Genomic DNA, 15,700 nt, shown 5'->3' with positions numbered 1-15,700 from the left:
CATTCATTTATCGATGGACATGGCCTGCTTCCATAATTTAGCTATTGTAAATAATGCTGCTATAAATATAGGGATGTGTGCATCCCATTGAATTAGTGTTTTTGTATTTTGGGGTAAATATCCAGTATTACAATTCCTGGGTCATAGGGTAGTTCTATTTTTAAATTTTGAGGAATTTCCATACTGTTTTTCCACAGTGGCTGCACCAGTTTACAGCACCAGAGTTGAGTGTTGCAACAGACATTGTGTGACCTGCAAAAACTAACATATTATCTGGTCCTTCACAGAAAAAGCTTGCCTTTCCTGCCCCAGAGCAGCCACTTAAAAAAAAAGAAAAGAAAAATTTAGTGAAAAAAAAAATAAAGTAGAATACTAAATAATATCCAAATAGGGGTGCCTGGGTGGCTCAGTTGGTTAAGTGTCTACCTTCAGCTTGGGTCATGATCTCAGGGTCCTGAGATCAAGCCCTATGTGAGGCTCCCTTCTTAGTGGGCTGTCTGCTTCTCTCTCTCCCTCTGCCACTCCCCCTTACTTGTGCAAGCATCTTCTCTCTCTCAAAAATCTTTAAAAATAGGAATGCCTGGGTGGCTCACCAGTTGAGTGCTTGCCTTTGGTCCAGCGTGTGATCCTGGAGTCCCGGGATCGAGTCCTACATTGGGCTCCCTGCATAGAACCTGCTTCTCTCTCTGCCTATATCTCTGCCTATCTCTCTCTCTCTCTCATGAATAAATAAATAAAATCTTAAAAAAATAATATCCAAATCAACAACAAAAGGCTGAAAAGTGGAGATAGCTGAATTATAAACAGGACCAAACAATAATAATAAAATGAGAAGTAAATTCAAACATATTAATACTTATATTAAATATAAGTAGCCTTTATACACCAACTAAATGACAGATTATCAAAATGGATTTTAAGTGACGCCTGGATGGCTCAGCAGTTGGGCTCTGCTTTTGGCTCAGGGTGTGATTCTGGAGTTCAGGGATCGAGTCCCACATCAGGCTCCTGAGGGGAGCCTGCTTCTCCCTCTGGCTGTGTCTCTGCCTTTCTGTGTCTCTCGTTAATAAATAAATAAAATCTTTAAAAACAAAGCTGAAGTAGCTATAATCGTATCAGGCAAGTTAACTTCAGAACAAAGAAAATTACCAGGGATAAAGAAGAACATTACATTATGATAAAAAGTTTGGTTTTTCCAAGAAGATTTAATTCTAAATGTCTCTACATCTAATTGCAGAGCTTCAAAATGCATGATGCAAAAACTGACATATTAAAGGAAAAAAATGGACATATCCAAAATTGTAGTTGAAAATGCCAAAACTCTTTTCCCAGTAACCATCAGAACAAGTAAACAAAATTAGCAAATGTATAGAAATATGTAGAACTGAATAATGTCATCAACTGAAAGGATCTAACTGGGAGATCCGTGGGTGGCTCAGTGGTTTAGTGCCTGCCTTTGGCCCAGGGTGTGATCCTGGAGTCCAGGGATCGAGTCCCGCATCGGGCTCCCTGCATGGAGCCTGCTTCTCCTTCTGCCTGTGTCTCTGCCTCTCTCTCTCTCTCTGTGTGTGTCTCTCATTAATAAATAAAATCTTAAAAAAAAAAAGAAAGGATCTAACTGAAATTTATAGAACACTTACCCAACACAGCAGAATGACAATTTCTTTTCAAATGCATATGGCACATTTACCAAGACAGATCATGTCCTGAGTCCTAAAACAAACCTCAACAAGTCTAAAAGGATTGAAGTCATACAAAGTATGCTTTCTGACCATAATGGAATTAAAACTAGAAATCAATAACAGAAAGATAACAGGGAAATCTCCAAACACACAGAAACTAAACAACCTACTTGTAAATAATCCAATGATCAAAAAGAAAGTCCCAAGAGGGGCACCTGGGTGGCTCAGTTGGTTAAGCATCTGCTTTTGGCTCAGGTCATGATCTCAGGATCCTAGGATTGAGCCTCATGTCAAGCTCTGCACTCAGTGGGGAGTCTGCTTGTTCCTCTCCCTCTGCCTCTCTCCTCTGCTCATGCTCTCTCTGCCTCCCTCTCAAATAAATACATAAACTCTTTTTAAAAAAGAAGGAAAATACAAAATATCAAAATACGTGGGATGCAGCTAAAGTAGTGATTAAAGAAAATGGTCACAACAAATGTTTATATTAGGAAAGAAGAAAGGTCTCGATGTCAACAATCTCTACTTCTACCTTGAGAAGATACACGAACAGCAAAAATAAACACAAAGCAAGCAGAAGGAAAACATAATAAGAGCAGGAATTAGTGAAATTTATTTTTTAAAAAGACTTTATTTATTCATGAGAGACACAGAGAGGCAGAGACACAGGCAGAGGGAGGAGCAGGCTTCATGCAGGGAGCTGGATATGGGACTTGATCCTGGATCCTGAGGTCATGCCCTGAACCAAAAGCAGACACCCAATTGCTGAGCTACCCAGGCTTTCCAGGAATTAGTGAAATTTAGAGGTGCTTAGCTGGCTCAGTTGGTAGAATATACAACTCTTGATCTTGGAGTTGTGAGATTGAGGCCCATGCTAGGTGTAGAAATCACTTAAAAATAAAAAAATATTTTTTAAAAAAGAAATTAATGAAATTGAAAATAGAAAAAAGGGATCCCTGGGTGGCGGTTTGGCGTCGGCCTTTGGCCCAGGGCGCGATCCTGGAGACCCCGGATCGAATCCCACATCAGGTTCCCGGTGCATGGAGCCTGCTTCTCCCTCTGCCTGTGTCTCTGCCTCTCTCTCTCTCTCTCTGTGACTATCATTAAAAAAAAAAAAAGAAAATAGAAAAAAATTAATGAAAAAAATTAATGAAACCCAAAGTCAATTGTTTGAAATGATCAATAAAACTGATAAACCTCTAGCCATACTGACCCCCCAAAAATTTTAATTAAAAAAAAAGATGCCTGGCTGGCTCAGGTGGTAGAGCATATGACTGTTTTTTTTAATAGCATGCAACTCTTGATCTCAGAATTGTGAGTTTGAGACTCCCATTGGATGTAGAGAGTACTTAAAGATAAAATCTTTAAAAAAATTTTTTAAAAAGAGAGACAACAAGAAATACCTATATCAGGAATAAAATAAAAATACCTATATCAGGATATCACTCAACTGCCCCCACAGACATTAAAAGGTTAGTAAGGAAATATGACAAATAATTCTACACATATAAATTCAACAATTTAGATAAAATGGACCAACACCTTGAAAGCCATAAGCTACTAAAACTCACCCAAGAGAAAGAAAGATGTAAATATCAAGTGCAGAACTATAAAGCTTTTAAGAAATAACATAGGAGAAAATCTTTTAGTTACCCAGAGTTAGGCAAAATGTTCTTAGATATGATACCCAAAACATATTTTTAAAAGATTTTATTTATTTATTCATGAGAGACACACAGAGAGAGATGGAGACATAGGCAGAGGGAGAAGCAGGCTCCTCACAGGGAGCCTGATGCGGGACTCGATTCTTGGACCCCGGGATCACACCCTGAGCCAAAGCAGATGTTCAACCGCTGAGCCACCCAGGCATCCCAATGACACCCAAAATATGATACAAAAGAAAATGATGGTAAGTTGGACTTCATCTTAATTGCAACTTTTGCTTTGAAAAAGATGTTGGGACACCTGGGTGGCTCAGTGGTTGAGTGTCTGCCTTTGGCTCAGGTCCTGGGATCGAGTCCTGTATTGGGCTCCCCACAAGGAGCCTGCTTCTCCCTCTGCCTGTCTCTGCTTCTCTCTCTGTATCTCTTATGAATAAGTAGGTAAAATCTGAAAAAAATTTTTTGAGGTAAAAAAAAAGAAAAAGATGTCAAGAGGAGGAAAAGACAAGCTACAGAATGGGAGAGAATTGTTTGCAAATCCTATTAGCAAAGGACTTCTAACCAGAATTTGTAAAGAACACTCTTGGGGATCCCTGGGTGGCTCAGCAGTTTGGCACCTGCCTTCGGCCCAGGGCATGATCCTGGAGTCCCGGGATCGAGTCCCACATCGGGCTCCCTGCATGGAGCTTGCTTCTCCCTCTGCTTGTGTGTCTGCCCCTCTCTCTCTCTCTCTCTTTCTCTCTCTCTCTGTCTCTCTCATGAATAAATAAATAAAATCTTTAAAAAAAGGAGAATGCTCCAAACTCAACTGTAAGGAAATAAACAGCCCGATTTTGAAAAATGGCAAGAAGACTTACAGACACTTCATCAAAGAGGCTATAATGATGGCAAATAAGCACATGAAGAGATGTTCAACATCATTAGTCACTAGGGAAATACAAATTAAAACCATGACAAGGTATCTATTAGAATAAATAGAAGAACACCTACACACTTAATAGAATGGGTAAAATAAAATAAAAACTGACAATACTAACTGCTGGCAAGGATGCAAAAAGCAGCCAGGATTCTCTTCCATTGCTGGTGAGAATGAAAAATGGTGTAGCTTCCCTGGAAAAGTTTGGCATTTTCTTGTAAATCTAAATATACACTTACCATATGACCTAGCAATCCCACTCCATTTCATTCCTAAAGAAGTTAAAACATGTTCACACAAAAGCCTGTACACAAATGTTTATAGCAACTCTGTTCATAATTGCCCCAAACTGGAAACTAGAATATCCTCAGATGGGCGAATGGATAAACAGACTATAAACACACAGTTAGAGGGACGCCTGGGTGGCTCAGCAGTTGAGCGTCTGCCTTGGGCTCAGGGCGTGATCCCGGGGTCCAGGATTGAGTCCCACATCAGGCTACCTGCAGGGATCCTGCATCTCCCTCTGCCTGTGCCTCTGCCTCTCTCTCTCTCTCTGTGTCTCATGAATAAATAAATAAAATCTTTAAAAACAAAAACAACCCCACACAGAATACTACTCTGCAATAAAGAGGAATAAATTATGAATAACATGCAACAAACAGGGCAGCCCCGGTGGCGCAGCGGTTTAGCGCCGCCTGCAGCCCAGGGCGTGATCCTGGAGACCCTGGATTGCGTCCCACGTGGGGCTCTCTGTATGATGTCTGCTTCTCCCTCTGCCTGTGTCTCTGCCTCTCTCTCTCTCTGTCTCTATGAATAAATAAATAAAATTTAAAAAAAACATGCAACAAACAATATGAGTGAATCTCAAAGGCATTATGCTGAGTGAAATAGCTACTTTCATATATGATTTCATTATATGACATTCTTGAAACGGCAGAGTTACCGCAATGGAGAACAAATCAGTGGTTGTCAAGGGTTAGGATTAGAGGAAGGGTGTGACTACAAAGGAGCAGCAGGAGGGTGTTCAGGGTGATGGAACTGTTTTGATCCTGATGACGGTGCTTACACCAATCTGCGTGTGTTAACACAGAACTGTACACACACACATACACAGCAATTTTATTATATGTTTAAAAAATACAAGATTTAAAAAACAGATGTTCTGGGCTGCTGGCATTCATCATTTTAAATATGATGTTATTACTGGAGTAAATTTTAATATGAATTAAAACTTTGAAAGGACTCCCATGGTGAATCTTTCTTTATAGCACATTGGTATCATTTGTGTCAATCTAGATTTTGAGTCCTGGCTCTTGCAGTGCTGCTAGGTAGCTAGCTGCCGGATGATGTTCAACAAGTCACCTCTGTTTCTTAAGCAATGACGCAAGGGGGTTTGGATATGTGTAATTGTTGCTAAGCTGCGTTGGAATCCTCTCTAACCTCGAGATTCTGCTTTAGTAAGTCTGGAGTGGTGATGCCCATCTACTGCCACATTTGGGAAGGTGCAGGGAAGGTGATCTGTGAGGTCTCTAACCCTAGAGATGTTATTTATATCATATACTGGGGTAGCTTAAACTAAGGGTCTATCTGAATTGGGAATCAGTGTCTGTCATTGCCTGGCATGTTCCCTGCCCCTGACACACACAAATCCAGGATATCTTAACTAAGCTCACCAGTAGTTTTCTAAGAACCTTGCCATCAAACCACTTCCCACCTCAGTGTGACCTTGACCTTTCCTAAGTGTATTTCTGCTTCTCCCTTTTAGAGACTCAATGTGATATCTAAGACCCTTTCCCACGCCCTCTCTCTTATCCTCATTTCATGTGTCCCAATGTCCTAGGCCCGACCCTTCAGACACATGGTTGGCCTCTTGGCTGGAGAACACTTACGTCTTAGAGATGATTGTCCAGAACCTGCAAGCTCTCAGGTGGCAGGTGACAGCAGATGAAGAGGATGGGATGGATGCTGAGAAAAACTTGGGCCAGCACCCTATTCCTATGCAAAAAATACGGTCCTCAGGGAAGAAAAGAATCATAAAAGGCAGAAAAAGGGCAAGGAACTCTAAGTACTAACTTAGCTTGTCTCATCCCAGGGACAGTCTAGGGCTGAGAGGGAGAAGTACCACTTGCTTGTCCTGGTCTCCCTGGAGACCGTTTTTTATTTTATTTTATTTTATTTTATTTTATTTTATTTTATTTTATTTTATTTTATTTTATTTATTTTATTTTATTTTATTTTATTATTTTATTTTATTTTATTTTATTTTAATTATTTTTTTAAGAGATTTTATTTATTCATGAGAGAGACAGAGAGGAAGGCAGAGACACAGGCAGAGGGAGAAGCAGGCTCCCCGTGGGGAGCCTGATACGGGACTCGATTCCGGGACCCTGGGATCACAACCTGAGCTGAAGGCAGACGCTCAACCACTGAGCCACCCAGGTGCCCCTGGAGTTACCATTTAAGGGTGGACATTGAGGATAGGAGGCTCGGAGCTGTCGGCACTCTCTGCCCACCTTCCACAGCAGCTCTGCTGGCCTCCTGCATCCCGGGCCCCATACCATGCCAGCTCTGTGCCTTCCGTAGGCTCTCCCCAGGGACAGAGGCTAGTGGGGAGGCTGCTTAGGAGAACCATCTACCCTCCCCCCCCCTGCCCACAGTCCCCAGTTTTTTCTCTTGTCTCTTAGCATTTCCTTTTTTGAGATTTAAAAAAAAAAATTTTTTTTATTTATTTATGATAGTCACACAGAGAGAGAGAGAAAGAGAGAGACAGAGACATAGGCAGAGGGAGAAGCAGGCTCCATGCACCGGGAGCCCGACGTGGGACTCGATCTCGGGTCTCCAGGATCGCGCCCTGGGCCAAAGGCAGGCGCCAAACCGCTGCGCCACCCAGGGATCCCCTCTCAGCATTTCCTATACCTAACTGTCCCCATTTTCACCTCCCCAGCTTCTAGCACAACCTTGCCTGGATCCACTGCTCCTATCTGAGGTCCCCGGTGATATCTAAGAGGTAGAGAGGTAGAGGCTACTTTTTTTTCTTATTCCTATCCCAACTGGAATGGTCTGGGAGAAGAGTCCTTGGTCCCTGCTGCTCCCTCAGCCCTCACAACGACCTGTGCCCAGGACTGGGAGCATCATGGCAGTGCAGATTTGTGGAGTATTTAAGTGGACTGGTTATATGTGGGTTGGGAGACTCGAATACTGGGTTTTTATTATGGATCAACTCCTGGTTCTCTGGGTAACCAGTTTGTGAGCTGGGTATTGGATTGCAGAATGGTGGAGAAAGGGGGCATCAGGTAAAGGGTGTTAGTAGGACCCAAGGCTCTTGGTTATCATAGGAAGGAAAACATTCCAAACTGCAAGCAGGGCTTGCAAGTGTGGCCCAAAACTCTGAACCAAACGTTTCTTACAAAACATTTGTTTCAACTTGTTAAGTCTCTAAAGCCGAGGCATGAAAAGTGTGAAAGATAATAACTGGTAGCTGGGAGAACAGAGGGCTGGAGGCCAGGATGATGATTTCCAAGTTATGTCTGGAAGTATTCTAGGACCCCCGAGGATGGACCCAGAGAGGAGGACCACCAGAGAACACTGAAGGAGCAAGACAATAATCAGGGAAAAATCAGTCATTTATATCTCATGTACTGTGTCACATGCTTTCTCTGTGCTCACGGATCTCTCGTCGTTCCAAAGTATGGACCCATGTTCCCACTGCCATCAGCGCCTAGAAAGTTCCATTTTATAAAATGGGAGACTGATGTTGAAAGATTAAGAATCTTTCCCAATCGTAGCTAAGTAGTGGAGCAGGTCTTGCTTATGGCAGGCTGTAGTCATCATTTCACTCCTCTGGGTAATTCAGTCTCCCACCAACTATCAGCCATGGGGGAAATAATGAGTCTGACATGTCCTCTGGACGTCAGGCCAAAGGCTTGAGGGGATGGCTATTGTGAATGAGGCCAGCCCAGTTGGAGAACTGACCAGAAATAAAATGTCAGCTTTCTTCCTGAGAGTTCCTTTTCTGTCTCTATCCTCTGGCCCTCACCCTACTGACCTGGCAGACAGGTCAGTACATGCCAAGGGGCTGGTTCTTGAGCTCCTTACTCGGTGGCTGCTGCTAACTAATTGCCCACAACATCTCGCTGCTCACAACTAGTCACAGGCCCTAGGAAGGAGTGCTGGGTTGAAGGGTGGTCCTCACCCAAGAGCAGGGAGTAGGGGTGAGAATTAGTTCATGTGTCTGAAAGCCAGGACCTACATGGGAGATCTTATGCAACACTAGGGTGACTCACCTAGATTGAAATCAGGGCAACCCTTGCCCTGCTCTGGCCCCCACTCAGAGCCATACCCGCCAGTGTGGGCACTATGATTGAAATCCAGGTTGGCAGGTTCGGTGTGAACTGTAGCCTTAGATTTTATAGCTGGTAAGGCACTTCAAAGCTGAGGTCCAGGGAAGTGAATGACCTGCCCAAGACCACTTGGCTATAGTTGATGACAGAGCCAAGGACTAAGCCTCTGGGCATCTTTTATACAAGTCTTGTGCTCTCTCTCCTGTGGGCTCCTCTGGAGATTGATGAAAGCTGCTTCCACTCCCAGAGGAAGGAAATATGAGTCTATTTGAACAGAGCTCAGGGGACACTTGAAACTGAGGGGAGCTGTGCTCAGAGTCCCATCATTTACATTCAACAACACAGGTGGAGATGAATTATCTATATAGGCACCCCACCCAACTCTACAAAAGTTCATGTTACGCCACTTCACATTTACAAAACACCAACGTTAATACCGGTTTTGGCCAACAGAGAGATACAAAGAGATTTTTGCTTTTACGAGACAGGTGAAAATAGCTATCAGCATTTGTTTTGCAGGTTATAGAGGCGACACACACCGCAAGGGTGGCACTACCAAGCTCCTTCCCCCTGAGCTCTATGCAGCTTCTCTCCATCAAACCGAACTTTGGAACTGTCTGTGAGCTCTAGTTTGTGCATCCCTTAGCAAGATGGTTTCAGGAAAATCCAAGAGGTTCTATTTGGAGTCTGGGAACGCTTGAGAGCTTTTCCATGTAAGTTAATGGCAATTGGTTCACTTTCTGCCATTTCAGCTTATAAAAGATTTTGCAGGAATGCTCTGCTTTTGGAGAGAGGGAAACCTGTGCCTATTTGACTTCTGAGATTCCTGGATTCTCTTAGCCACTCGGTGGGTTCCCTTAACCCTGGTCATGCATCTTCACCAGGCCTATTTAACAAGATTTGGCACCTGCCCTAAAATAGAGTCAGCGCCTGGCTGTTAAACTCAACTTTATCTCTCTACTCATTCAGCAACTAGACAGATCTCTGGAATCTGTTCACAGAGGACATGGGAAAGATCCCCCCTTCCTTGAGAGGAGCCATTTTTGTTTATGTTATTTTTTAAGAAAGATCTACGTCCCACATGGGGCCTGACCTCACAACCCCAGGATTGAGGGTTGTGTGCTCTACTGACTGGGCCAGCCAGGCACCCGTTACTTTGTTTTTTTGACTTCGATTTACCATAAACTACAAGGAACTGAAGATTTTCATAAAGAAGAAACCATCACCACTCTTTATAAGCATCTGCCATCATTAAATAAGTTCCCAGGAAGAACAGGGTGACCCCATTTGGCTGAGCCAGGTCAAGCAAGAGTGAACACCTTGAGAAATTTGAGCACCTCATGCCCTTCCAGTACCACTCCGGTTCCAGATTAGTTTTCTTCTCTGGTCTCCTTCCCTGGGCTCAAATTCTCAACCACTGAGGGTGGAAGAACATTGCTGAACTTGGGGTGCGTTCCCCTTGAAGGCCTGTGCCTTCCTGCTCAGTACAAGTGTTCCCACCCATAGTCCAGGGGAGACACTCACCCCAGGGGGCAAGGGGCAACAAATTCCTCAGGTGCCTCTGAGATATGCCCTACATTCCCCCAGACGTGTGAGGTTGTAGCAAAAGCAGGGGAGACAGCCAGCAAGGCAGCTGCTAGTGTTTTCCCCCCCGCCAGCCTAGACGAGTGCTGCCACTGTTTCTCTTCTGCTGGGGCTCCGGCAGTCCCACTGTCGTTACCACGGAGGTACTGGGCTTGAGCTCAAGTTAGGAAGGCCACACATGGAGACAGAGGGAATGTAAGAAGGGGCCTGGGGGACAGCAGGCGAGGTGAAGCCGAACAGGGTAAAGATCAAAAGTAAAACAAGAATCCCACTTGGTCTTTTTTCCATTCTCCTTTATTCCATAAACACCTAGTTACAAGTTGCACGAATCAAAAAATAAAGGCAGAGAAGGGTGTGGGGAAGATTTCTGTGATGTGCAGGGGGTGGGTAGGGAGGAAGGGTGGGGAGCCAGTCCTCTCCCTCCACACAGCCCTGGATGAGGGCTATGGACCCTGCAGCAGGGGATCTGAGGTGGAGGTGGGCAAAGATCCAGGGTGGTTGAAGGATGGAGTAAGCCCCTAAACCCAGAGCTCACCCCCAAAGCCCCTCCAATGCATGGCAAGGGTAGAACGGGGCAGGTAAGGAGGTTCAAAGATGGAGCAGCAGAATGAAAAATCAAGTTAGCAGACACAGGAGAAATGGAGTCATCATGGTAGGGGATTAAAGAAGGAGTTAGCAGACACAGGAGAAATGGAGTCATCATGGTAGGGGATTAAAGAAGGAGAAAGTAGGTAAAGGGGGCAGTGAAAGGTCCTCCCTGAGACCCCCAGGGAGAGGTGGGGGCCAGCTTGCCTGTTAATTTAATATTAAACTGGGAGTGGGAGTTGGAAAGGAAAAAGTTATTTCAGGGGATGATTCTTCAGCCTCTCAGCCTGTACCTGGAAGAGGAAGAGAGAAGAGCACAAGTCAAAACAAAGACAAAGTATAAAAGCCGGGAGTTGGGTTTAATCCCCTGTTCCAGCGAGAGCATTCTTCCTTCCACACCAGTGAAAACTTGTACCACTAAAGGCAACACCTCCCTGCAGAGGAAGGTGCACAGGTCGGCTCCTCCACCCCCTTCCGTGCTCTACACCTTACAAGTCTCCCCCTTGGTACTTACAGGAGAGGCTGAAGGCCTAGGGCCCTCACCAGTCATAGCGGCGGGACTGTCGGGAGGGGGAATCCTCGGGGCCCTGGATAGCCAGGCGGGGTGGCCCCTCAGCCCTTCGTCCCCCACCACCTGAAGCCTCATGCCTCCGAAATTCCAGGGGGCGCTGCTGCCGGAATCGGGATGTCTCCCTCCGCCATTCATCATCGAATGCTGCAGCTTCACCTGAGGAGCACAGAGACCAGGCGTGACACTTACTAAAGGCACAGGCTGGCTTCTGGAATCAAGTGCCAAGAGTGAGTCATGGCCTTCTCAGGTGAAGAAACAGGGCAAAGGCTGAAAGTGTTATGTTGTGGGGGGGATATGTTGAGGGGGAGCAGCATAAAGAAAAATTTCTTTTCTCCCTAACTCAGGGTTCAATATGGTTCTGCTAGCTGAGAGCCCATAGCTATCCTAATATGGAAGCCACCAACAAGCCCAAGGCAGGGCTACTGAAGAAGGAAATCAGGAAGGGGATATTATTAAGTTAAGGAGCATAGTCCCATGTACACATTTATCAAGTATTTGATAAATATTTGTTGACTTGGGAAAAAAAAGGGGGGGAGGAGAAAGGAAATAACTGACCCTGCCAGCATCTGACTTAGCCCCTGAAGATGACAAGGCTCAAGCGAGGTAAGAAGTGCCCCCCCCCCCCACCGATAACTTTGCCAAGAAATATCTACAGAGGTAGGGAACAAAAGTTTTTATCTCCTAGGCTCGCAGGAACTGGACCAGTGGCTACTGGTCCAGAGATCAGAAGGGTGATGCGCAGGAAGGAGGCTCACTCTCATCCAGGTTGATATAATCCTGCCGCTCCTCCTGGTCCCCCGTGCGGTGGTTTCGGGAGCGCTGGAGGATGTGAGCCCGGTCTCGGATGTGGTGCCCAATGGACATCTGCTCTAGCCCACTGTCTGAGTCCCGCACGGTCCTCCGAGTCTCCCGGATCTGGGATGGGGGAGAACACAGCCCTCAGCCACCCCTTCCGAAGCCCTGGCCACACCACGCCAGGACAGCAAACCACCCCCAGCCCAGTCCTGAGAAAGGAAGGCAGGGCTGCTGCCTGCAGCATTCCGAGCTGCCTTCTCTGGGAGGTGAGAAGCTGCCCAACTCACCCCGCCTGGTGCCGAGCGCATCTCTGATGTCTCCTGGTAGACCTTGGGGGCGCCATCACCCGTATTGGAGTAGGAGATGACAGTGGAGGATGAAAAGGTCTGGCAATTGCCTCCTGCTGTCATATGTTCCTGAGGAGGAAAAGGTACCACAGGACTGAATGGTCCCTCTGGAAAAGGGATCCCACACTTCAGCTGCCTGTTCTTGTCCCTGTCTTTCTCACAGAACGGGGGAGCCAAGAAAATGTCAGGACTCATCAGTAACCCCCAAATTCCTTGGAGCCCAATAATAAATAAGACGGAGCCTTAATTGCACACTTCATGAGACTGCTGCTGCTGCTTCATACTCAGGCATGAGAGCAGATAAGGGAACCCAGTGCTCTCCGGGCTCCATGACTTTATCTAGCTCCAGCCCTTCCTTCACCAGCACACTCTTCCCTGTTCCTGCCTCAAAGGACTCAAGGTGTTGCCAGCTATCACCGAGAACAAGAGTACAAAAGCATATGGGGCAAGAGCCTCACCATGTTCCCAATCATGTCATTCATCATTCCAAACATGTCCATGAAGCCACCCGACTGCAGCAAAGAGATGGAAAACAGAGTCAGGAAGGCACAGTCAGAACTCAGATTATCTTTAGGTACCTGCTAGACAGACACGTGGCTACACATTTCCCTTTCTCTTCTTCACATGGAGCCACTGCTCTGTCTCTTCCTCAGCACACCAGAACAGGGGGTGTTCCCCTTCACATCTCCCTCCCTGCACATGCTGCCTTCCTCCTCAGTCTCTACAGCTTCTCTGATCCAATCTGCTTTCTCCCAACTGTCCTATTTCCTCCTATCTTTAGGAAGCACACCCAAGTAAATAGATTCTAACCCATAAAAGGGTTGGGCATAAAACCATAAAAACAGCAACAGCAAACTTCTAAAAGCCATCTTGGTTGGCCCTTCGACTCCATCTCCATCCTCAGAACAACAAACTTTGCTAGACAATTACATTTTCCTAATAGGTGTGGCTCTTAGAATGGAGGAATCAGTAAGTTAGCATCTTTAACCCACAGGACTCAGCACACAACAGACCCAGAGCTTTATGAACACTATAAAAAGATTTTAGGGTTACCCATAAGGCTGTTCCAGAGAGCCACATTTGGAAATAACATCTAAGGATATAGAGTGTGTCTGAGAATGGAAGGACACGAGGACATTAGGACTCACCATTCCCAGCATCCCAAAGGGGGAGACAGCCCCAGCCTACAGGAAAACATAAAGAACAAATTAAAGACCACGTCCTATCTCACTACAGTCCCAAACCAAATGCATGGTCTCAGCTTTTTTTTTTTTCTTCCATCCTCCTCTCAAAAGGGGATCACAAAGCCCTTTTGCCAGACCCCTTCTCCAACTCCTAAAAATGATCATTCCACTTGCTAAGTTGGCTGAAGTGCAAGAGAAATCAAGGACTTTATTAGCCACCCTCCAGCATTTCCTTGGGTGTTGGGTATGTCTCGGCATCATTACCTGCATCCTACGGCTGGCAGGCCTGGCCCCGGGCATGTTGCCATCTGTGATGCTGAGGAAGGGGCTGTATCCAAAGCCACCTGACAACATTCGGTTCATATGCTGACGGTGAATAGCAAAGGGGTCCCTGTGGAAGTGAGTATACAGTGTAGATGGCAGAAGGGACAGTCAACACCTTCCTCCCCCACAAAAAAGAAAAGTCCAAGGGAGAAGGTGGCACAGATGCCTATTTCCTCCCCTAAGCTGGAGCTGAAGCAGAGTATCCAGCTAGTTCCAACCAATGCCAGCAACGGGAACCCAGATGTCTGTCTGAACTACTTAGAGACCCGAAGTGGAGTAGGATGAGCGCTCTAGAACAGGAGGGGGAGGGAATACTCACATCAGGAACATGGGATCCTCCGGCTCCACGTCCCTCATGAAGCGGAACATCCTGATTTTAGCTCCAGGGGGCTCCACACTGTAAAGATGTGGAGGCTCAGATACTCGGAGGCAGCCAGGCTTTTGCACACCCGGCTCAGTGTAGGGACTCTCAGAACACTGTCCCTTGCAAATGCTGTAACCGACCCCCACAAACTCCAGTGAGCCCCTTCTCCAGGCGGCGATGGACACCACCCTCAAGGGAGATTAGGGCTCTTCAAACCTCTCGAGGAGGGCTGTGGAAAATTTTTCCCAGCCTCGCAGTTTTCTGCCTCCCCCACTCAGCCATCCTCTCCCCGAAGCCCCGGCCAGAAGCACACCCCCTTCCCCCGACGCCACTGTTTCGGATGCGAATCTCGAGGGCCGGCCCTCGCCCCAGCAATGACCCCGGCCACCTCGCCCCCTCCTCACCCCCAGCCGCAGCCAGGCCTCCCCCCGGCGGGCCTCACTAGCCCCACCGCTGCCCCCGGCCCCCGCCTCCCCCCGGCGAGCAGGAGCGGCAGGCCCGGCCCCCTCCCCTCCCCGCCTCCCAGGCTCCCAGACCCCGCAGCCCGCGGGCCCGCTCCTGCCGCCGGCTGCCCGCGCCGCTCGAGCCTCACCGGTCCCCGATCCGGGCTCAGCGGCCCATCCGGCCGGTCTCGCCTCTCTGTGCGCTGCAGGATCGGGGGTTGCGGCCCGGGACGCGGGATTGGTCCGGGCTGGCTCTCCTCGGCCTCCCGCGCCGCCTCCTCCCACGGCTGCCACCTCCGTACCCCCCCGCGGCCCACGGAGCCCGAACCGCGGCCAGGCCCGGGCGGAAGTGACGTCACGATGGGCCGGCCCGCCCCGGGGCCGGGCCCGCGGAGCTCCGCCCACCGGCGAGCGAGGGGCTGGGGCTGGGGCTGGGGCTGGGGCGGCTCCGGCGGCGGGGTCCTCCGGGGGCGAGGGGAGGGGGGCCTCATCCCCAGCTGGACTCGGGCCCTGTGGCCAGGAGGAGGCGCCCCGCGGGGCTGCGGGGGAAGAGCGGGGCGCCCCGCCTCGTGAGGCTCGGGGCGGGACGGGGCGGTGCGGCATGTTCCCTCCGGGGAAGGAAGAGCCCGGGGGGCAGGCGCCCGGGGGGAGGGGCGGGCTCCCCGTGGGCGACGGCGTGGGGCGGACCCTGGGGGGAATATTAAGCGGATTTTCTCCCCCAGCGGCGTTCGGCCCGAGAGGGAGGCAGGGCAGCGGCCTCGCGGGGGAGGCGCCGGGGCCAGTCCCGTCGGGAGGAGGCGAGTTCCAAGCAGGGGCGGGGCCCTCGGACTGACGTCGCAGGGGAGGTGACCGTTCGGCCCCCGTCTGGCTCCGGCTTCCAGAACTCCGGCGGGGCGGGAGAGAATCC

The 15,700-nt window shown here is 48.1% G+C and overlaps 1 protein-coding gene and 1 long non-coding RNA gene across 3 annotated transcripts; one reads left to right on the top strand and one right to left on the bottom strand.

Annotated features, from left to right (window-relative positions):
* Window positions 1-10,456: 10,456 nt before the first annotated feature.
* On the bottom strand, window positions 10,457-15,373 carry MLF2 (myeloid leukemia factor 2). 2 transcript variants are annotated; one of them, XM_072766119.1, is made up of 9 exons: window positions 14,943-15,373; window positions 14,306-14,383; window positions 13,927-14,053; window positions 13,627-13,662; window positions 12,937-12,990; window positions 12,419-12,547; window positions 12,092-12,251; window positions 11,280-11,492; window positions 10,457-11,058 (listed from the first exon to the last, which is right to left on the bottom strand). In XM_072766119.1, exons 2-8 carry the CDS (start codon window positions 14,353-14,355, stop codon window positions 11,305-11,307), a joined length of 744 nt encoding a protein of 247 aa, XP_072622220.1. In that variant the 5' UTR covers window positions 14,356-14,383; window positions 14,943-15,373; the 3' UTR covers window positions 10,457-11,058; window positions 11,280-11,304. The 2 variants fall into 2 exon arrangements, with proteins under 2 accessions (XP_072622220.1, XP_072622219.1); XM_072766118.1 differs by having other exon boundaries at window positions 11,309-11,492.
* LOC140599915 (uncharacterized) lies at window positions 11,428-12,735 on the top strand. Its single transcript, XR_012002968.1, has 2 exons — window positions 11,428-11,563; window positions 12,022-12,735. It is a non-coding gene; the product is annotated as an uncharacterized lncRNA (long non-coding RNA).
* Window positions 15,374-15,700: the final 327 nt, after the last annotated feature.

This window comes from Vulpes vulpes, chromosome 8 (genome assembly GCF_048418805.1).
Source record: "Vulpes vulpes isolate BD-2025 chromosome 8, VulVul3, whole genome shotgun sequence".
In the NCBI taxonomy this organism is placed as follows: domain Eukaryota; kingdom Metazoa; phylum Chordata; class Mammalia; order Carnivora; family Canidae; genus Vulpes; species Vulpes vulpes.
Note: the sequence above shows the minus strand (reverse complement) of the source record. Positions and strands in the feature narration are given on the sequence as shown.